The sequence below is a fragment of the Terrapene carolina genome, unplaced genomic scaffold, assembly GCF_002925995.2.
Source record: "Terrapene carolina triunguis isolate 2854851 unplaced genomic scaffold, T_m_triunguis-2.0 Scaffold66, whole genome shotgun sequence".
NCBI lineage: Eukaryota > Metazoa > Chordata > Testudines > Emydidae > Terrapene > Terrapene triunguis.
The window spans coordinates 89,249,636-89,273,699 of NW_020664417.1; the positions used below are offsets into that span (position 1 = coordinate 89,249,636).

Here is a 24,064-nt window from a genome sequence, read left to right on the forward strand (position 1 = left end):
TAGTGTTATCTATATGCTGTGTGTAATATGTAATTTTGTTCTTAAAAATTGTTCAGTGGGTTACTTTCCCCAGTCATAGTAAGAAAAGAAAAAAACCCAATGTGAAATACACCATGTTAATATTAGTTCATTCTAGTGTCCTACTTGATTACAGTATACCAGGCAAAGTAGCAAATGCTCAAAGCAATTGTTCCCGTTAGTGGAATTTTAAAAGTACTAAGAGAAATCTTGATCTATGGAGACAATACAATAATGCACAGTGACACATTTTCCTGATTTTTCCACAGGGCAAATGGAAGCTACTAATGAGCCTGTCCAAAACCTTTTTTTTTTTTTTTTTTTAGAACTGAAAGGAAACATTGGTGACAAAACAGTGGATTGAGATATGTAGAAATTTAGACTACCCTGCAGCACACCAAAAGGGAAAAGATTCAGAAAATTTAGTATTCAAAATCAATACAGCAGCTTAAACTGGTATTTTTAAAAAAATAGCCACATTGTGCAAACATTTCACTCATGCATCTTTGGCAGGTTTTATTGGGGGGGGGGGAGGAAGTGGTGAGGGGAGAATAGGGCAGATAGCTATGGTTGTAAAATGTGCTGGTTGAATGTTGTAGATCTTACATGAACTGATTCTAACAAAGGAATATGGAGTCTCCTCTGAATCCATTCTGTGCCCAGCAGTGTGTAGTCAGTGCCCTTAGGAGTCAGTTGTTCCACTGATGTATGCACCAGGAATATTTGTCATCCATTGTAGTATTTTGCCTCCAGCTTTGCTGGACCCAATTTTATCTTTTCCTCTAGCAGTATAAATGATATCAGATCAGAATGGCATCTAACTTTGGATGTTTAAAGAAATAAGTAGTTGAAAAATATTTATTGAGAATATAGTTTATATAAAATATATACAACTTACAGCAGTTTAACTCAATTAATATAGTAAAATTGCTTTTGGAATGTGTTTTATGTATGAATACTTGATATCTTTGTGGCTAGATGTTTGGGAAATAATAGACAATTACCTTTTAAGTGTCAGATTACATGCAAAACCCAGAGAATATATTGTGAGAAATAATTCTGATGAATCACCAAAAATATCTCTGTTCTATGAGCATCATGTCAGCCCTGTGTTGCAGAAGTGTGTGTTGATTAGGAAAACATTCCGGGTAATTTTGTGTGAAGCAAATGATTTATTTGTATTTTTCCCCTTTCAATTTTTTTAAAGAGAAAGAAATTAAGGAGTTAGGTGATGGAGGGTAATTGCCCAGACCTTTAGAGTCTGGAGACTAGACTCAAATCAGACTTGGGTCATAAATGAGATGAGTTAGCTGACCTCAACCTAGTGCCTGGTAGACATCTGTCCACATCACAAAACCTCCATAGATTTCAGCACAATTGGAATTCTCTTTTCAGGAGAGGTTCAGGACTAGATTGAAAGTCCTTGGCTCTGGTTTAGATTTTAAAAGAGTGTGCACACACATGCAAAAAAAAAAATCCTCCTTTTTCTTCTCAAACCACTAAAAAAATTGAGAAGGGAGTTGTGGAGCAAACATAAAAGGTAAATTGATCAAACTACTCTATTTTAAATGAATAGTTTTTTTTCTTATACAAACCATTTATTATCTCCATGAATTATTGCTTAGTCTTCTCTTGTTATAGTTCTTTCTGATGTAGGTTGCTCTGTAATGTTAATCATGTAGGTGCAGCCTCTGGGAAAGACATAAACTTTAACCTTTCTGGGTCATAGGTCTCAGAAGCCACTTTAGTTAGAGATCAGCACAGTACAAGCATATTCAAACTGTTCTCTCTTGTTTCCAGGTCTCCTACTGCATTGCAGAAAGAGCTAATATAGTCATGTATATGTTAGTTACATACATGTATTTATTATTATGATTCAGTAGATTATATTGTCTACCAAAAATGCAACCAAATTACACTTATCTATAAGGTAGCCATTATATCTGTAAGGTACCTTGTACTATTCACAATGTGTAACATGCATATCAAATCATTTTAATTAAAAACATTACAAACCTGTTCCCAAAGACAAACTAGTATTTCCTTTTTATGCATGCACGTCTGGTTGCCTGAACTTTGCTGCTCCTATCATGCTGTACAAGCATTTACTGTGATCCCACAGTTTGGTGTACAAACGAATACAAATTGACAAAGTGATTCTCAAATCAATAGGTATTCAGTTCTTCTAGACTGAGGAGTACATAGGGCCAGGATAGCACCTCAGAATTTGGGGTAGGAAAGGAACGGTATTAGAGGTAAAAGCTAATGAGTTCCAAGATGTTTTGTAGAACAGGTTGTTAAAGTAAAATCTTTCAAATACTGACTTGCTCACTACTGTGTTAGTGGCATTAGTGCCACTGATACTAATTGTTTTAATAATGTATATTTATGACCTGCCATGCAACATTTCAAATGGATACAGCCCTATAGTGATCAAGTAGAAAGTAATATATACTCTATTGCTTTATAGACAGCATGTATATTAAAATAAATCAGGTCTATAGTGATGAAGTAAATGAAGAAAATGTAAGCAGGAAGATAAATAGCATGGTTCAGTCATTATACCTGTATTTAGAAGTTAAGACCATTCCTTGATTTTAAATTAATTTTAAAGGGCATATTACTATTTTTGGTATTTATTTTACAGCTTTTTGTTTACAGCAGGCCAGACATTAGGTATATTTAGAATATTAGATTTCAACTCTAGTATTAAATTTCTATTGAGAGCTCTCTACGCTAAGCGGAAAACTGTTCTAAGAAACCATTGTTTGGAACACTTTCATCTTGCAACACTTGTACAAAACCTTGCATCCACAAACAATAGTTGTTTCAGGCATTTTGCAAGTGTTAGTTTTGCAACACCTGGAATCGAGTCTTTAGCCTAGGTCTTGCTGAATGGTGCACTCTCTAGTGTTTTTTTTCCCCCAGTGTGTATAGGAAACCACAAGTGTTGCTCCAGTTCCACAAACTCTTCAAAATCCATCCCACACTGCAGTGCCTAATTTTTGAAAAATGCTCCAAAGTTCCTGTTATCACCAACAGTACTGGGCATTATGAGACAGCAGTTTCACGAGTCCAGAAGGCACTCGTACAGCTGTGATTATAAGGTACACTGCCTGTGGATGCTACAAAACAGTTCTGTCAAATATGGTGTTGCTGTGTAGATGAGCTAAACCACTGCAAGGACAACCACTCAGCAAATAACTTCATGAAATCAGTATCCCTGCAGCTGTTTCTTTGCTTTGTGAAGACAGACCCTTATAGAGTTTAAACAGTAATAAAGTTAAGATAAAAAAAGTGTTCCTTACTTTTAACATACTCAGGGCCGGCACCAGCATAGCAAGCAGGTGCCTGGGGCGGCCAATGAAGAGGGGGCGGCACGTCCGGCAGTTCGGCAGCAATTCGGCGGCGGGGCCATCACTCCCTCTGGGAGCAAAGGACCTCCCGCCGAATTGCCGCCATAGAATGAAGCGGCGCTAGAGCTGCCGCCGAATTGCCGCCAATCGCAATCGTGACTTTTTTTTTTTTCTCCCTGCTTGGGGCGGCAAAAACGCTAGAGCCGGCCCTGAACATACTGCAGTGATACGCTTCATGCACTGACTTATTGTCTAATGCAAAGTACTATAGAGTATTTAGCAATAAATACTACTAGTAAACAAATTGGTATCAGTGATCGCCGATTCTCTATAAGGTGCCACAAGTACTCCTCGTTCTTTTTGCTGATACAGACTAACACGGCTACCACTCTGAAACCTACTTTCATAATAAGACATTACTCGACCTAAGTAAGAACGGCAAGGTCAATCCCTGTGTTTGTAGGGCTGTGTAGGACAGCAGCCTAGTTAGTTCTTTCATTACATTATTCAAAAATTCAAAGCTAACATTTTCAATATACATGGAGGACACAAAGTTACAGTACCATCTTGTAAATGATTGTATAAATTGATTTTTCTTTTAGTTTGTAATTGTTTCTTAGAGGCATTGCATAGCAATAAGGATTTCTCTTAGCTTCCTTTTCAGCTATCAAGGCTGCTGTCGGGGGATGAGTGGGTAAAAAGGCACATAAGATTCTACTTTCACTTGTTCCTGTTATTAAAAAAGAAAGGAAAGGAAAGATAGATGCCCCAAGAAAATATCTTCCCTTGGAATGCATGACTACTAGCTAAATGAATACCTGGGGGCGGAGCGAGGTGTGTATGTGTGCATACTGTTGTATATTTATATGTTATGCTGGTATATGTATACACACACTATGTAATGTGTGTGTATGTAGACAATAATAGGTGTGTATGCAGATCTCTGAAATATTAAACCTCCTCATCTGTTATAACTGTAGACTGGCCTTTTATCATATGCTGCTTTTTGCTATTATTTTTGTCTCCGTGTGGTTTTCCTATTTATTTATTTAGGCCCAGGGGAGTGGGCAATTCAGAATTCTCTTTATAAATTATGTTCGCTCTTGTGTATAATAATCTATGAATAGTTTTTTAAAAGAGGCACAAAAAAAATGATATGAATTAGTAAAGCACTTCTGTGCTATCAGATTTCAGTACTCATTTCTACTGTAGCTCTCTAAATACAGTACTTGAAATAATTATGTAATTATCTCTGGATGGGTTTCATTGTCATTTTAAATAACCAAAACACACTGATGTCACGGTGTCAAATATATACCTAATCTGCAAATACAAATGCTATGTCTACTGTAATATTTGAGTTAATAACAGTAGCTGCGAAGTCACAGACAGTATTCTGCATCCATACAGATTTAGGTTGTGATCTAATCATTATTTCAGTTTTGGGTTGGACTTGATCAGTCAGTGCTTCAAAAGGAGAATGCCAAAGAAAACTCAGGGTGTTTCAGGAAGTGGTGCGGTGATTCAGTAGTTGGCAGCCACTTAGTGTTAGCACTGTGTTGCTGGAAATGCTGTTGGTCATAAGGGCACTGTTTTGTTGGAGAAGCTATTTTCCTAGAGGAGATGAAAAATCAAGATTTTGATTATATGTGGTCAGCAAGAATCCCAAGTACTTTTCACCAGGGTAGAGGAGTTAGCCCCAGTATCATATATACGTATATTCCATATTAGAGGGTTACATTCTGCCTCCTCAAAGTCAAACTGAAGTTTCAGTTGGATATATTTCATACTCAGGGCTGGCTCCAGGCACAGCGCAGCAAGCAGGGGCTTGGGGCGGCCAACGGAAAGGGGCGGCACGTCCGGCTCTTCGGCAATTCGGCGGCGGGTCCCTCAGTCCCTCTTGGAGGGAAGGACCTGCCGCCGAAGAATGAAGCGGCGGCGGTAGAGCTGCCGCCGAAGTGCCGCCGATAGCGGCTCCCCCCCCCCGCCCCGCTGCTTGGGGCGGCAAAAACGCTGGAGCCGGCCCTGTTCATACTCTACTATAACTTTTACCTTCTTCTGGCTCCTTGGCATATGAATTTGGTTACCCTAAACTTTAAGAGTATTAGTGGACATAAGTAGGCCGAAGTCTAAGTTAGTATAAGAAAAACTAAGTTGCACCACTTACATATTTCTAAATTTCGTCCTCCAGGTCCCCTGAGTTCTCAGCTTCTGCTGAGACTACCAACAAAGTTGTAGACACACCCCAATAGGAACTTCCTTGAGGCCACTTACTCAATTCACGTAGGCCCCTGAACAGCCATTGCATCTGAAGAAGTGAGGTTCTTACCCACGAAAGCTTATGCTCCCTATACTTCTGTTAGTCTTAAAGGTGCCACAGGACCCTCTGTTGCTTTTTACAGACTCAGACTAACACGGCTACCCCTCTGATACTTGACAGCCATTAGATAGTAACTCTTTCTGCTACTACTAGGGTGACCAGATGTCCTGATTTTTGGGTCTTTTTTTCTTATATAGGCTCCTATTACCCCATCCCCCACCCCCTGTCCCGATTTTTCACATTTGCTGTCTGGTCACCCTAGCTACTATCAACCTGAACTGAATTCAAAGAGGTAGAGATTCTAGAGTTGTTATAGCTCATTACAAACCTTCTGGATTTTTTTGGTCTCTTCAAATGGGTTCAATTTTTCATTGTGCCTTTGTCATTTTACTTGCTATTTCTGTGTATATGGAGTACATTATAACAAAGAACATCTGTTTTACACTGTTGTCATTTTAAAAAGAAATCACACATTGAAAACAAATCAGTGTGGGACTGGATCTGTCAACCATACTTGCGCTGAGTAATCCCACTGATGTCATATTTGAGAAGTAAACTACTGTTCAATGCAAGCATGCCAGAATCTTCCTCTATGGAAGTAAATGTAGTGGCAATTCATTTTGTTAAAGTATCATTTTCTTTCATTATATATAACAGAATTTTCTAATATGAGATTTCAATCTTGGACTGGACAGCTGGATGGCGGTCAGACCCACATGACTGTGGGCCCATCCTAGGCTTTTTTTTTCCCTTTTAATTCCTAAACCTGTTTCTTTAAGGGCTTTGCTGGCACCAACAGCCTCAGTCTGCTGTCTCTGCAATTCATAGAAATTTGAACAAGCTCCAGTTTCTCTGTCAGCAGAGGGATAAAAATTGGTCCTCTCACAGATATAAACCTTCCAGGGATAGCACTAGGCTACAAATACCTTTAACTCTTTAAATTCCATAGAGTACTTCAGTTCTGGACATAGGTATAGTTGAAAATGCTATTTCTCCTCTGCCTCAAATAATGCCAAGTCCCAAAGAAGATTTGCCGGTCCAGAAGGGACTCAGTCATATGGGGCAGGCTGCAATTGTATCTTCAGGTCTGGACTTGTTCCACTATGAACAGATGGGCAATGGATGTCATCCAATCACAGTGCTCTATAGTTTTCTTCTCCCCCTCAGCCATGACTTCTCTTCTTCATCAACCAGAACACAAGCCTTCTTGGAGATGGTTCACAAACTCCTCTTGATTGGAGCTATATACTCTGTACCCTTGGGTGAGTTTACCCAGTGAATTGATTCCTGTTACTCCATGGTAATCAATAAATGTGGATGATTTAATCCCATCCTGACCCTGTGTTTTTAACTCTTTTTTTATGAAGAGGGCAAGATTGAGGTTGGAGACCTTTAATGTAGCAATGCACTTAATGTCACATCACAGTCTTTTGTGATTATTGGTGTAAAGGAAACATAACTCCATTTCTTCATTCATCCAGCACATCACAAGCTTTTCCATTTCTGTATTGGCAATTCATATTTCCAGAATAGTCTCATAGACTCATAGACTTTAAGGTCAGAAGGGACCATTATGGTCATCTAGTCTGACCTCCTGCATGATGCAGGCCACAAAAGCTGACCCACCCACTTTCCCTTAACTCAGCTGTTGAAGTCTCCAGATCGTGATTTAAAGACTTCAAGTCGCAGAGAATCCTCCAGCTTGCGACCCCTGCCCTATGCTGCGGAGGAAGGCGAAAAACCTCCAGGGCCTCTGCCAATCTACCCTGGAGGAAAATTCCTTCCCGACCCCAAATATGGCGATCAGTAGAACCCCGAGCATACAGGCAAGATTCTCCAGCCGGACCCTCATTTTACCAGCGATGGCACGTTATTGCCTAATTGACCAAAATCACGTTATCCCATCAAACCATTCCCTCCATAAACTTATCTAGCCTAATCTTGAAGCCAGAGAGGTCTTTTGCCCCCACCGTTTCCCTCGGAAGGCTGTTCCAAAATTTCACCCCTCTGACGGTTAGAAAACTTCGTCTAATTTCAAGCCTAAACTTCCCCACGGCCAGTTTATATCCATTTGTTCTTGTGTCCACATTAGTACTGAGCTGAAATAATTCCTCTCCCTCCCTGGTATTTATCCCTTTGATATATTTAAAGAGAGCAATCATATGGTTAGGCTAAACAAACCGAGCTCCTCGAGTCTCCTTTCATAGGAAAGGTTTTCCATTCCTCGGATCATCCTAGTGGCCTTTCTCTGTACCCGTTCCAGTTTGAGTTCATCCTTTTTAAACATAGGAGACCAGAACTGCACACAGTACTCCAAATGAGGTCTCACCAGCGCCTTGTGTAACGGAAGCAGCACCTCCTTGTCCCTACTAGAAATACCTCGCCTAATGCATCCCAAGATCGCATTAGCTTTTTTCACAGCCATGTCACATTGCCGACTCATAGTCATCCTGCGATCAACCAGGACTCCAAGGTCCTTCTCCTCCTCCGTCACTTCCAACCGATGCGTCCCCAGCTTATAACTAAAATTCTTGTTAGTCATCCCTAAATGCATCACCTTACACTTCTCACTATTAAATCTCATCCTATTATTATTACTCCAATTTACAAGGTCATCCAAGTCTCCCTGCAGAATATCCCGATCCTTCTCCGAATTGGCAATACCTCCCAACTTTGTGTCATCCGCAAACTTTATCAGCCCACTCCTACATTCGGTTCCGAGGTCAGTAATAAATAGATTAAATAAAATCGGACCCAAAACCGAACCTTGAGGAACCCCACTGGTGACCTCCCTCCAACCTGACAGTTCACCTTTCAGTACTACCCGCTGCAGTCTCCCCTTTAACCAGTTCTTTATCCACCTCTGGATTTTCATATCGATCCCCATCTTTTCCAATTTAACCAATAATTCCTCATGCGGTACAGTATCAAACGCTTTACTAAAATCGAGGTATATTAGATCCACCGCATTTCCTTTATCTAGAAGGTCTGTTACTTTCTCAAAGAAGGAGATCAGGTTAGTTTGGCACGATCTGCCTTTCGTAAACCCATGTTGTAATTTGTCCCAATTGCCATTCACCTCAAAGTCCTTAACTACTTTCTCCTTCAAAATTTTTTCCAAGACCTTACATACTACAGAAGTTAAACTAACAGGCCTGTAGTTACCCGGGTCACTCTCTTTTTCCCCCTTCTTGAAAATAGGAACCACATTAGCTATTTTCCAGTCCAACGGTACCACCCCCGAGTTTACAGATTCATTAAAAATTATCGCTAAGGGGCTTGCAATTTCTTGCGCCAGTTCCTTCAATATTCTAGGATGAAGATCATCCGGTCCGCCCGATTTAGTCCCGTTTAGCTGGTCAAGTTTGGCTTCCACCTCTGATACTGTAATGGCAATCCCCCCTCCTTTATTCCCCTCTGTCCTGCTCCCTCTATTCCTAAACCCTTCATTAGCCTTATTAAAGACCGATGCAAAATATTCATTTAGATATTGTGCCATGCCTAGATTATCCTTAATCTCCACTCCATCTACATTCTTCAGCGGTCCCACTTCCTCTTTCTTTGTTTTCTTCCTATTTATATGGCTATAAAACCTCTTACTATTGGATTTAATTCCCCTCGCAAGGTCCAACTCTACACGGCTTTTGGCCTTTCTCACCGCATCCCTACATGCTCTAACCTCAATAAGGTAGGTTTCCTTGCTGATCCCTCCCCTCTTCCATTCTTTGTACGCTTTCTGTTTTTTCTTAATCGCCCCTTTGAGACGCCCGCTCATCCAGCTAGGTCTAAATCTCCTGCCTACTAATCGTTTTCCCTTTCTCGGGATACAGGCCTCGGACAGCTCGTGCAACTTCAACTTGAAATAATCCCAGGCGTCATCTGCCTTTAGATCCCTAAGTATGTTAGCCCAATCCACTTCCCTAAGTAGTTGTCTTAATTTATTAAAGTTGGCCTTTTTGAAATCGTAAACCTTAGTCACAGTTTTATTTCTGTTAATCCTTCCATTTAGTTTAAACCGAATTAGCTCATGGTCACTCGAGCCAAGGTTGTCCCCTACAACCATTTCCTCAGAGTATTTACTGATCTTGGCCATATTTGTTGCATCTTTGAGAAGGGAGTGAATCCACATTTTCCATTACCTGGATGATTTGCCAATACTAAATTAAGACAACTGAACTTCATCTTAATCAAATGGAATTTTAATCTGTTTCTGAGAATTCATTGAGCCTCCTTTTCTATAGTTAGCCAAGATCCCTCTATATTATCTGACCCCTAAATTGACTTTTCATATTGCCAACAACTCTCTTTAAGAGTCAGTGGCCTTAGTAATTGATTCTTCCTTCATTTTTCCCCTTACAAATTCATCCCCAGAACCATTCAAGAATTGCTCCCCCAAGTGGTCTTCCCCTTTCATGTTAACAAGAAAATCTTAACTTCCTCCTGTTGGAAACTCTCCCCATCAGAGGAAGTTGTCTTCTATTCTTTAGATGTCACTAGAGTTAGCACACATTATCCAAATGGGACAGCTTCTAATTTCCTATGGGTGTAGTAAGAAAGGTCTTGAAAACCATTAAATTCCATTGGGTTAGGTTAGAGATCAAGGAATCTCAAGAAAATAGATTTTTGGCTTTGGGGGGAGGGAGGGAGGGAGAAATGTAATTTTTAAAGAGACATGGCCATATTAAAATCATAGTTTTAAATAACTGTCCTACTTGTATTGCATATAGTATCTTTGATTATTGACATATTTTTAACTTTCACCGTTTATACTGTTACTTTACTTTTTTTGCATTTTACTCAGCTTGAACAATGAAAATAGACCAATCAATTTTACTTTTATTAATAACCTGTTTTACTTTCTGATTTTATGCATTAGGACAGTTTTCCCAATGTTGGGATTAATACTGTTAGGGAAATGCTTGAATCACAAATAATTGCTTGAAATAATTTTTAAAAATCTCATTACATAATTTCTATTAATATTATGTTTTCAAGCCTTTTAGTTAGTTTAGTTTGTTTACAAGACTACATTTGAGCCCTGCTTTACCCAACAGCATTCTGTTTCTGGAGGAAGTGCATATGAGAGATCCCCATGGTATTGTCATGAATTATTACCCATAAAAGTTATGATATTTAATTGAAATGTTAATTGTAAATTCCATGATTTCAAAATTTTGTGACAGTCTTAAAATGACTGAAACATTAAAATTCATCTGAACAGTGCAAGTTTTATAGTGAGGCAAAGTGAGGCCTGTATGAAATACCCAGCACTGATACAGTAGAATAAGGAAAGTTTGTATGTTAGTGCAACATGGGGCAGGAATATCTGAAATAAATCCCATCACAAAAACTAAAAACATTGTAGAACCCCATTCTTCATATTAAAATTAATCACAGAATATGTTGGATCACTGCTAAAATACAATACATAAAACTTCCTCCTTCAGCTACCTTCTGAGAAAGCACATTTGTGTGTTCTAATTTGTGAATACACCAAGGTCATGCCCTTGTGATTAGGTCTATTCCTGCGGAATGTCTAGTGCTTAATTGAAACATACAACTCTTAACAGATATACTTCTCTTAAACAATATATTATCCCCCTACAGCATATGCACTCATTGTGCAAGAAAAGCTGACTCTTAAGAACCAAAGAAACTGATTTTGGTGACCTGGAAAATCCAACACCACTCAGTATTGAAATATAGTTAAATATGTTGTTAAATAGATCTACCATTGAATAAATGTCATAGGACTACCATATCAGAATGCACTACTGCAAAATACTATTTCTATAATCATCAAAGATTTCACAGAAAATGTTAAATTTTGTGGACATTTCTCATATACTGGGCATGTGCTGATTATAGTCTGAGAGATGCAACTGTGATAGAAGGATCAGTGAGCGTATACAAGGTAAGAGGTGTGGAGCCCGGTTTGGAGTCAGCTGGTCTGCTCTTGGTTTCGCTCATAGTGAGCCTACAACCAGACCACTGAGACCAATATAAGAGAGAAGAGAAGAGAAAAGAAAACACTGGCTTCTTGTTTCAGCTGCAAAAAAAAAAAAAAAAAGAGAAAGAAAGAAGAAAAAAAAGTATGACCCTTGCTCCCCACAAGTCCTCAGAAAAAAAAACATGATTATTAATAAAGTAAAGCTCTAATAACTTAAAAGGTGGTGAGGTGTCTTTGTTTCTCTTTTCAGGTATGTCCTGATGCTTTTCTAGTACATTATTCTTTATTTGATGCTGGCCATTAAAATGTGTCTACAAAATTTAGGTTCTAATCTTCAAAAGGTTTAAATCAGCATAGCTCTGTTGAAACCAACGGAATTATGCTGATTTACACCAACAGAGGATCTGGTCCTCAGTGTTTTCCTGTGAAATATGAAATTTTCCTCCATGAAATAAAAAGGCAAATTTTTCTGTGGGAAAAATTACAGCATTACTTACAATCCATGTAATTTGTTAGCCTGCCTACAAACAAAAAGAAAAGAGCAAGCGCATGAGTCCTTTCGTGAAGTAGCGTAGAGAATACCAAACTGTAGTATTAATAACCTCCTGTTATTGAATACTCCATCTGTTCCTCATGCCAACTTATCCTCACTTAGAGCACTCCCCTTGTCATAATATTTTGTACCACACTCCCCTCCCTGAAACAACAGTTCCACTTTAGAACATTTGCCCAGTTGTGCAACCCCATTGAGAAAATGGTCTTGGCTGTATCTGTTTCTCATGTTTTCCTGGTAAAAATATTATTGAATTCTAATTCTACTTCTGATGTTGATTGTGCTATTAATTATTCCTCAAGTTATCTTCATGACCATATTGGCAATCAGAGAGACTCCTGTAACAGATAAATACACCTGTCTGGCAATGCCTGCTTGTATTGTTGCAGAGTACTTACTTAATCATGCTGTAATTTTAGTGTTGCAACAGTAATATATGTTCTCTTCATGTTGCAACTTACTATAGCTGTAAACTGATATATATTGCATCAATATTTTCATTATTCTGCCATTTATTAACATGCACAAATATCAATAAAACAACTAACCTCTAGAAATACATTTTTCAACCCCACATGAATAACTCAGGCCCAGATTGTGCCCTAGTGATAGACAAATGGGAGGTAGTTGGGATTGGGCTCACTGAAGAATGCATATCATCCATTTCTGCTGAGCTCTCACCGGCCCCCAGTGCTGCAGGAGGAAAGTTAGTAGAGCTCCCCTCCTCACTGGAGAATGCCTTGAGACAGGAACCACCTGGCAGGGCCTGGGCAGAGCCAAACTACCAGGGAGTTGGGGCTGAGATGCAAGGGCCTGCTATGGAAGCCTAGGTGCTTCACTTGTGCTCCCAACAGTTTCCTGAGATCCAAAGCATTTGGAGGCTGGACCCTCGCTTTTTTCTATGGGGACACAAGAATGCAGAGGAAATTCTGTGGAAGGAACCACACAAAGTTTCCAGCCCCCCGAGTGTGTAGGAGCATGATCTGGACATCAGGTTTGCTGTGTTATTATTACCAACGTACAGTAAATTACTATGACAACTATCTAATAGGTACTTCTGACTGTTTGTGTTAGGTACTTCTAATATACCTATTACCATGGCATCTAAGTACAATGAAACCATTCCAAAGCATTGAAGGTGGTCACAAAGGGCTGTAATCTTGTTTATCCCTTTCCCAGTGGCAGGAAATCACCCAGGAGCCTAAGGTTTAAAGGTGCAGTAATGATATCATAATGATCATCCCAGAAAAGTATTAAATCACATAGGAGGAGATGGAGTAACTTTGATTAATTCAACTGACATGGAATAACACAGCAGGCAGAGATAAATACAGCAAACTCACTTCCTCTTAATGAATGAATTTTCCTCACTGAAACCCAGAGGCTGGATTGGAGTTCAACGTTCTTGGATAATTAATGGTCTGATCCTGCTTCTATTGAAGCCAATGGAAGCTTGCAATAGACTTCAATCGCAGGATCAGACTCTCAGTTGCAAGTGTGTGTGTGTGTGTGTGATATATATAGATATACACAGACACACAAACACTAGAAGTAAAGTTATATTTTAATCCAATCAAATCCTGACACATTTTCCTCTTCCTTTCCATACCCTTAAAATGTAGATTGTTACCTTAAGTTGGTAAAATCTGCAACCTGTTTTTTGTGTGTGCGTGCACACTTGTCAGAGGGGAAAAAAAATACAGTACTCCAGAAACTGGTTTCTCAAGCCTGTTTACAGTGCTCTATGTACTGCAGATACAAACCTGGTGGTTTATTTTTGGAAAGCGATACCGTGGTCAGTTTTCATTTGTCAGAGCTTTCTGTTAAAAGAAAATCTTTCCATTTCTAGCATTTGTTCCTGGCTGAAACATTAAGCATTTTGAAATCTGAGCTAAATTGATAGTGTAATTAAAGTTTGTAAAATGATTAAAATAATAGACTCTACTCTCTGACTTGTAGGCAGAAAAAAGGAAAGGACTCCAGAAAAGCTGGTAGCTATTTATGAATCAGATAGACCCATGGTTACAGCTCCGGTCCACGTAAATGATTAGGCCTGCAAGTGCACGGCCATTATGCTAGTTAATTGTATTCTTCATAGATCCCTTCCACATACAGTTTAGTGTGTACTGCATTATGCAAGTCAGCTGACCCAGCCAGGCAGTAGATCTTTACAAAATCTTTAGTTTTCCATCCTCCTCCTAAGCTTCTTTCATGAAGAAAATAATATTTAATTGGTAACATTTTCCTTGCTTAGGTATATTTTAATTATGAATTCTGCTGATTGCAACTTTGTGGTAAGGAAGACATGCTGAATATTTTGGACAGTTTTAATTTTGAGTTTATTATTGTGTCTGCAAGTTAGTGGAGTTCTTTATATTTTCTTGAAACTTTAATTAACAAGGGAAGAAAATTTAAAATAGAAAAAACTTTGCCTAATGTATACAGCAGATTAATTTATGAACCATAATATTGGAGAAAATATTACATAAATGTATGTTGTTGTAATAGATGTAATGTGATGTATAGGGCACTGGTCAAATTCATCAGGTTTGTGGTTTTTTCCCTCATCTGAGGACTGGAATTCTGTAATTTCCAGCTACTAAAGTTTCTGCTAGATTTATTTCATCATGGGTAATGCATTTGATTCTTCCAAGATGTGCATCCTCCAGAATCTTTCCAGAAGCCCTGTGCCTCCGCATTGCCTCATAGACCCCACTAACTTCTATCATCATTATTATTATTAAAGTCAGGGCTGGTAGCACCACTTGTTGTTAAGGTCCCCTGACACTTCCCATTATAACACCCTGTTTTCAGTTGCTTACAACTTTGGCAAACTTTAACCATTTGGGCTGAAATTTTACATGCTGGGTGTCTGCCTTGGGCATTTTTGAAAGAAAAAAAAATCAGTCAAAATGGTTCAGCAGTTTCTGAGAGCAAGAGTAGGGGGAAATATTTCTCTGTTTTGCCGATGTTAAAAAATCCAACAACTTTTTATTTGGAAAGCTATGTAGCAGGAAATTTGGCAGGTGGGATGGCCTTTGTGTCAGCACTTCATACATGATCAGTAGAGTCTTCTTAGATTTTAACAGATAAATTCCCTGTGCAGCCTTAATTCAGCCCCATGTAGTATGCATTATAATACAATCTTTAATTATAGGATCACATAGTATTTTTTTTCCACAGGACCTCTGTCTCATTCATTGCTAAAGAAGCACCTGCTCTTGGATTGAACCAGTGTTGTGTAGCAAAAGAGACTGTTGTCTGTTGGAACCCTGTCTCATTTGTTGTGGAAGCTGGAAGGTGTGTAGTGAATGAAGGCAGGGGACGGCAGAAAAATGAAGGGTGGTCTCATGATCAAGGTAGTTGAATGCTGCTTTAGAGAATTGGGATTCTGTCCATGCCTTTGCCACAGATTTCCTATATGATGCCCCTCAAATTACTTAAACCAAACTTTTCACAGGTAGTCACTAATCATGTGTTCTTAATTTAATGGTTATCAGATTTAAGACCCTGGTGTCTGATTTGCAGAAGGGCTGAGCACTCAGTGAGAGGTGTACTTTGAGCATATAAAGTGCTATATAAAGCTAAGTACCCTGAAAAATGAGGTGCTAGGTGTCTCAAATTGAGCACTAATGTTAGTGGATACTTTTTACTTTAATCTCTCTGTGCCTCACTTCCCCATCTGTAAAATGGGGACAGTAGCCCCTCATCTCACAAGGGCAGCATGAAAATACATTCATAAAGCTTGAGCTGAAGAGCCAGGATCTCCAATTGACAGCTGTAACAGACCCATGTTTTCTGTGGACCAGACACAGAAGGGGGACATGCAAAGCACAGCGATTAAGTGGGCATTTTAGAATTAGTGGAATATGCTTGATAGTGAAGAATGGCAGGATTTGGCTCATAAGATACTTTTTGTCAAAATGCTGCCCTCATACTGGTGCATTCCCATTTCAGTCAGTTGATGTCCCCCAAGGTAACTGAAGGCAGAACTGGGCCCTAATTATTTACAGTGTGAGCCACTGAAAGGGGTCTATGAGCTAAGATACACTTATTCTTATTTTCCATTAGGGTGGAGCCCTTAGAAAATAAGACATTATTTATTTTAAAATCATCCTTCATGTATAGGGGAGGGGGAGAAATCCTCAACCAAATTGCATAATAAAATGCAAGAATATAAAAAGGCATTAATCAGAACTTGTTCTGTGGGTCTAAAGCGAAAACACATCATATAGTTATGCTGTGAAACTTTGCAAACAGCTCAGTTGCTAAAATATAGTATAACTCAGTTTTGCTATGCGATAAAAGTAATTCCAGGTTCCCTCTGTGTGTGTGTGTGTGTGTGTTTTCCTGTCTGTTGCTAATAAGCAACTGTGAAAATGTGTTCCCCAATTGCTTTTGTTTTGAAATTGACAGAGGGGCAGCAGCACTTAGCTATTTTCGCTTTCTCCCTCCCGTCCGTTTCCTTTTGATTGCACTTCCGTGCTTGGAAACAAGAGATTAGTTTTGTCTGTGCTAAGCTCCGCCTGTTGTGCCTCTCCCACTTTCAGAGACAGCAGCGCTGGGGCTGTGTGTGTGTGTGTGTCTGTGTGTTACTTCGGGGGAAAATAGAAGTAGCCGCCATATGCTTAGGATTTTTGTGTGTGGTGATATTGGACTGAAGTTCTCTGTGTAGAGAGACTGGACCGCTATCTCAATGGGAAGTTCTCATTTACTAAACAAGGGCTTGCCTCTAGGTAACGATTTCACTGTCTATTTTGTTCCGATTGCCTCTGCGAGATTGCTTGAAAGAGGCATCGATGTCTGTGTGGACATAAAGGCTCGCTGTGCTTCTTCCCCTCCCATCCCCCTCCCGTCGCTGCCTGCTCGCTTTGTGTGTGAGGGATTTGTTTTTTAATCTAGACTTGTTAGCGACTATACGGTTATTTGTCATGAGAGGTGCGGATGGCCAGACATTGTCTGGCGAGCAACTTTGCCTAGTAACTGCTGGAATCGAGAGATTAAAAAAAAAAAATAAAAAATCTAAACAGCAGACTCGGTGAAGCCTAGTTAAGGGAGTCGAACTTGGCTGTTGATATATTTCACCCGTAGGGGGGAAAAAAGTCTGCACTAAAATAGCCTTAAATCTCTATCCATGATTTTAATTCTTTTTTTTCACCCTACACATGCTCAGGGATTAGACAGTGTCTTGGCTTTTAACTGCAGTAGAAGGCAGGTAAAACGCCATGTAGAAAAGGCTGTGCTAATTTTTCAATAAACAGGAAGTTAAAAAGCATTTTATTACTGTAAAGAAACGGTTGAAGGCCTGAATGTTGAAATGACTTTGCTAAGTGTGAGGACAGGTTATTTATTTGTAAGGTAAGGCTTTCCTCCACAAATCTGAGTTCCTTAAAAAAAAAAATGCTAGCAAATGCATTTATGGCTTGCTGCTGCTGTTGAGAGTAAAGACATCATATGCATGGGGTGATGTTACAGTATTTGCTTCAAATTGCCTGCTTAACATTTTTCTGTTAATCTGAAAACTGTTATATGCTGTTTAAATCAGCAACAACAAAATATAGAATCTAACAGCGAGTGATTCCCAAAGAGAAAGCTATAGAACCAAAATAATAACTTCATTTGCTGTGTAGATTTGATTGTCTATTGTGTTTCTTTGGGTTTTTTTTAAAATATTTTTAAAATCAGATGGCTGCCTTTGCACTCTTGATAGTGAAGCAGACTGTACGTAGCCTTAGACATTACCAGTAGTACTTTTAAAAATTTCACCTGTTGTGGCTTAAATTAAATAATTGAACTTCAGTGTAAATTTTAACAACTCTTGCCCTTATTAAGAAGAATGTTTGCTTTTAGTTCTTGGTGGAACAGCCACGAGGTAATCACCCTTTTAGCCTCATTTAAATTAATGGGGCTTAATAGGACTGTAGTGAATGTGTACTTTTTTTTCAGTGAATTAAAACGAATTACAGTATTTGGGATGTATGTGTGTGATTCTAATGCATCACAGAGATTCCTTTCCCTGGATCTCAGAAAATGTAAGTATGTTTATTTAGCATTCTAGTCTCTTTGCAAGCAGTCAGGTCCATGTATTTTAATACTTCAATCTCATTATTATATTCCTGCAGAAAGGGAACCAGAAAACACTAATAAACACAAGTCATATATAAATTATTACTGCTTTAGATGGAAAGATCAGCTCATTAAATGCGTCTGCTGAATATCTTAGTTTACCTAGTAAATAATAAAAGCAGAATAAAATAAGCTTAATATGGAGAAAGTTACACCGGTAGAGAGAATATTTTCACAATATACCTGCTTGTTCTGTATTTTTGGTCTAATTTAGTGGCATATTTGTGCCGTAACCTAAACCTCCTCATAGTATCTGCATAAAATTTGTAACACCAACTGCTAACTTTTATTTGTAATAATATTGCTTTTTATTGACCTCCACCGCCTCATGGCAACAAAATTACACCAGTTTATTTTTGATGTTTTTAAATATAATCTAAATATTATATAATTTGTTACTTTGGCCATCCAGACAGAAGCTACCTCTTTGCAGTTAACCACTGTGTGTGTGTGTGTGTGTATATATACACACACAAATAGTAGAAATAAAGTCAGGGAGCCAGAACCTTTTCTAATTTATACTGGTGTAAAACTGGAGTGATAGAGTAATAGACTTACACGGCATTTCTACTGGTGGAACAAATAGCATAATTTGGCCCAATGTATGGAGTCTGTTGTTTGTACCTCTTTTAAGAAAATCCTGTGACACTTTACAGTAGCTTAGGTGACCTCTGTTTTGATAAATGAATTAGCAGATAACAAATTAATCCTAAAAATATAGTTACACTTACTAGCATAATTCAGTTACTGAAGCTACTATTTTGAAATAAACTTTGTTTTGTGGATTTTTAAATTCAATCTTGTGGTATGTAGATTGGGATAACTGCAGCATGCAAACATTCAGTGTGCATGCAAATGTGTTTCTTATTGGGAGTGTTAGAACTGCTGGAGATGTGACGTGCCATATGTGCTATGATACCTGAGTTGTTGTTAATGTGACAAATTGAATTCAGAATGTCCTTACATATGTTAGTTTGACTGTTTACCCTTTTTTTGTTTTAAACTTTGGTCTTTGCACCATCGAAGAGTAATTGTCGCTATTCCCTGTTCAGAATGCCTGATGCTTTAATATACTAATCTGTATTTCTTAGAGTTATAGTTTTATTTATAATGTGAACGCAACAGTCACAGTATTTAGCTGAAAAATCTCATTAAAAAGATTAGAATTAGGCTGCCACCATAATGTGTTATCATATGGATACTGTATCATGCATTCCAACATTCTTAAACATGGTTTCAATCCATCTCTGTCAACTAAGAACATCTACAGCAATTAGATAATTAGCCAGGATTGTACCCTTTGGGAAAACTTCAGTGTTTTCCTAAAATGTGTTTATATGGCTGTTAGGGAATGAAATATTATTAGGTTGTTAATTAGATATTTTGAATGACCAGTGAGCATGTGATAATACATTGACTTCAGTTGTATTTAAGAAAAGACACACAAAGATTGGCCTTTCTCTCTCTTTCTTCTATAAAATACCGCTATTCCCTGTTCATTCAAAGTCATCTGAATATTTTGGGCTACAGTTGCTAGTTTCCATTTTGTCTTTCTTACCCACTGTTAATTTGTAATAGCTGCGTTTCTTTAAGGAACTCTGGGTGGATGACAATTAGAGACCTGGATTCAAGAGCAATATTAGGGGCTTTTGCTTCTCGGGCCAGCTGGGAACATTGATGAGGTGATACTCTTAGTCTCTGGGCTACAGCGTGTGTCAGGCTTTCAAATCCCATAGCAACATTGCAGTTTCATCTAAGGCTGCCTACCGGCCTGGTCCCTGTAATTATTTATTTAATGAGAAAGTGGGGATGGAGTGACATTGACTAAAAGGTGGCCTAGAATGTAAGGTTAGGATAAAAATTATAGGCCAGACCTCTTTCTCCTTATCTCCCTGCTATTCACTCATACGCACAGTCTATTAACTAAATTCATACTGTAGAGCTGAGGGTGGCTGGAGCATACATCACTGAGGGATAGGAGAAAATTCATGGTTACTTTCATATTCCTCCTCTCTTACCAACTCCAAAACAAAGATGGCAATTTAAGCTAATTTTTGTGTGTAGTCCGACTAGAAATGTGTAGCAGAAATTCTTTACATATTATAAAACCAGCCATTTTCAGATTGTCAAAACATAAAAAATATAAACTGCCTCTTACTAACATAATTAGCAACTTAAAGTAACAGTAGGACACTATGGATTGTTTGTGAGTTGTGGGTTTCTTTTGTGTGTTAAGTTCTAGAAGTAATATTTTCAACTAAATTTTTTTTTCATTCCAAAATAGTCTCATCCCACCCTCTTAAGTGACTAATGTACAGGGAGTGGATTAGGAGTCCATTACCATCTGAGTTTCTCCTGGCTTAAAGTGATGTACAACATTGTGATGACAGCATCTGATGGGAGCAAAACTAAGGAAATCTCAAACTGTGAGCAGGTTGGAGGCTAGAGCTTGTTCTGAGCCCCTAGATTTAATACTTTGCTTAGCGGTTTGTAAAGATTGGAGGCCAGAATCTTTGGTACTGCTTTACTGCACTTAATTTGGTTAAACCACTTTTGAGCCTCCCTAATTCTGGTCCTGGCCAGGGGCCTGCCCAATCCCCAGCACAATTTAAAACAGCCCCAGGACTCCTCTGACTGCCCTCTATGAGCTATTACACTGTCAGAGAATAGCTGGAGTGAACTGTGCTTTGGCCATATTCCCTCCTGCCCCAGCCCCCCCCATACATCCTGGGGGGGGGGAATTTGCATAGAGCTGTTAAATTAGCCTCTGCAAATGGAGTATTCTGGAGGGGCAAATTCAGCCCTCTTTGTGCCACTGGACCAAAAAGGGGTCTGAATCAAGACCTTTTCCTAGGTGTGATGAAGTTTTTGCCACAATAACCAGCATCTACAAAAAAGGTGACTGTTCTCGTAAAGAAATACGATAACTAGTAAGGTAAAGAAATGAAAATCTATACAAGTCCCTTTTTATAAGAAACCTACCACATTTTCCCAAGAACTTAAGTAAAATGAAAAGTTGAACTATTTTTGATGGGTGAAACATAAATTTGTTTGCTATAATAGAGCAATAATTTATTTATGAGGAAAACTCGTTTGTCTCCCTTAAAAAACATTTTTGGTATCTTACCTGAAACCATCATGTTTCCTGTATAATTCCGATTGGCAATTATCCAGTTAGTGTCTAATAGATATAATTGGTTTTTCTAATTTTGTATATAACACTTCCCATATTTTGATGCACATTTCTGATACTTAACAAGGAAAATTTTATTGCCTTGAGCAAGTAGTAGCATAAAATAAAAGGTACTCAATCAGGCCTCTTCAGGAGGACATGGAAATATGTACTTTGTTCCCTTGTGACCCCTCTCCTCCTAGACTTTGGAGTCTTAAATCCAGTCATCCTTAGCTAGGAAGATGGTGACTACGATGTGAGGCATCAAGGTCAGAAGTTTGTAAAAAGCAAGATTGCCAGGACTATGAGACATAGGGGAAAGCTAAAAAAAACAAATTAAATATTCAGTACTTAGTCTAAATGTTTTTGGTAAAAGAATGAGATTAACATTGGCTGAGACCACTGACATTTACAATGGTTTTAAACTCAAATTTTTTCAAAGGAAGCTTTTACTTCTGTAATACATGGGGTATGGGGGTTGTTTTTTTAGTGTTTAAGTATAAGTTAAGTCGTGGTTCTGCAATTTTATTTGGTTTTAGATATTTTATGGAATGGGTTGTAGTCTTTTAAAATAGCTATATGCACAGTTCAATGGGTGTCCCTTGTCAGTACCCAAATCGCTTTCAACTTGTTATATTCCCCCCTGGCAAAGTTACATAAGTGTGGCATGAAGGTTGTTCATGCTTTCTGACTCTGCGCCTCTCACAGAATTCATTCTGAGAATGGTCACTTATTAGTATTTGTTCATGTCTTTTATGTGTGGGTTCTGATGTGAAAATATGAAATGCACGAAATAAAATTCTTGCTTTACTGAGTCAGGATTCGCAGTTCCTGTTCACAATACGCTTTTTGTTATTGTGGGATGTACAGTAACAGGCCTCCTAAAGAGCCCCAATATTTATTTAAAGATTCTGGGCAAACTGTAGCATTTGTACCTGGCCCCGTGGTGGGGTGGTGCATGATTGTACACCACTCTGGAAGGAGCTCGTGGAGGCATTGTGCCTAATTCAGGACACTGCCACATGAGCAGGATCACTGTTCTGAAAGGGAGATGCACCTTCCATTACCCTCTGCATTAGGCCAGCTCAGGCGTGGCCCCCCCTTTAGAAGAGGTTACTGCATGGCTCCCTAAGCGTAAGCACTAGTCTGCCTAGCCATATGAAGCAGGCACAAAGGAGCAAGGGTGCTTGCAATCTCTTCCCCACATTGCACGTGTGTGCAGAGGCTGTGCATAATCTTGCCCTATAATTGGAGGGGAAAAGGCAACAAACAAGCAGTGGCCTATCTGGTAACCACTGCACAGACTGTCTGGTGTGCAGGGGAGATAATGTAAAAAAAAAAAAAAAAAAAAAAAGCCAGGTGGGGCCAGGCCCAGAAGAGAAGCAGCTGTGCAGGAAGTTTCCATCCCCTGCTATATGTAGCCACTTTTCCTCACTCTGCAAAATGTCCCTGTGGCCTATGAGTGAGCCAGAGTTTGAACAAATGAACCAGGAAGGAGCTACACTAAAACGTATGTTCTCCAGCCAGATTGTGGCTGATCTACAGGAGAATTTGCCGAAAGTGAACGCTGCCTGAGGCAGCATTTCCTCGCACTGCACTTTCTGTGACTCCCATTAGAGTCACAGGGTGCAGCTAGGGGCGGCAGCCAGTGGCAGCATTGCTATTGGTCCAAATCCAAATGTCCTGACTTAGTTTGAAATCACACTGTTCCCAGGCAAAATTCCGGTTGGCTTCCATGGGAGTTTTGTCTGAATGTGAACTTTTAGAATTGGCCCGATATTTGTAATATGAGTGGTACAAAAATACCTTTGTGTCTTTACACGTTCACAGGGCAACAACCTCAAAATGAAAAAAGAAAATGTCTCCCACCTGAAACTGTAGTGTATAGCACTTCATCAGAGTTACCAGATGAGTCATGTTTCATTAGATGTGTGGCCTTGTTCAGTATGTAGCGTTAATCTTTGCAGAGTCATGCAGGACAAAAGTGTTTGGTAGCGATAACTACAAGCCAGTCACCAAACTCTTAAACTGATCTTTAAATGTTTTTTTTTTCTCTTTAATGTGTTGTACCAGATATGTTAAACTGTTCATTTTCACCCAGATAATGAGCATTTTCACATTTGTGGTCTACTGAACATCTTAATGTGCTTCTTGTACTTTGCTGAATAGCATTAACGTGTATCACAGCTTTTCTCATGTTGATTTTTCCTGTTCCTAAAATGAGCAGGATTGAAAGAAATTATTTCACTGGTTGACATCAGTTTGGTGTTGCATGTGTGCATTCCTGTGCTGGTTGGAATATGCTAGCTGCATCATTCTCCCTCTTACCAAAATGCTTTCTGGAGGAGACATAAAATTAAGGTCTTGGCCAAAGATCCCGTGGCATATTTTGTTTGGCATGTTAGCCCTGGCTAAATTCTAACTCCGGCAATTATATTCTGCCAATCTAAAATTACCCCTTAAGGTAGTCTTCACTGTCTGTCCTAAATTGTTTTATAGTGAGCTCTGTTTCCCTCCTGTAGCTATGTTTTACTGGTGTTTGAAGCAATTTTGTATGTTTGTTTCTAAT

At 38.9% G+C, this 24,064-nt stretch overlaps 1 protein-coding gene across 6 annotated transcripts in view; it reads left to right on the forward strand.

The window, feature by feature from the left end:
- Positions 1–16,771: 16,771 nt before the first annotated feature.
- The window catches only part of CTBP1 (C-terminal binding protein 1), an 85,044-nt gene continuing 77,751 nt past the window's right edge, over positions 16,772–24,064 (forward strand). Inside the window, exons 1-2 of one of the 6 annotated variants that reach the window (XM_029910621.1) lie at positions 16,772–16,933; positions 18,144–18,229. In XM_029910621.1, coding sequence (XP_029766481.1) covers positions 18,172–18,229 — 58 coding nt within the window. In that variant the 5' untranslated portion in view covers positions 16,772–16,933; positions 18,144–18,171. Of the gene's footprint in view, positions 16,934–17,129; positions 17,556–18,143; positions 18,230–24,064 lie in introns of those variants that run through there. The other 5 variants (XM_024201457.3, XM_024201456.2, XM_024201461.3 and 2 more) reach the window with 5 other exon arrangements.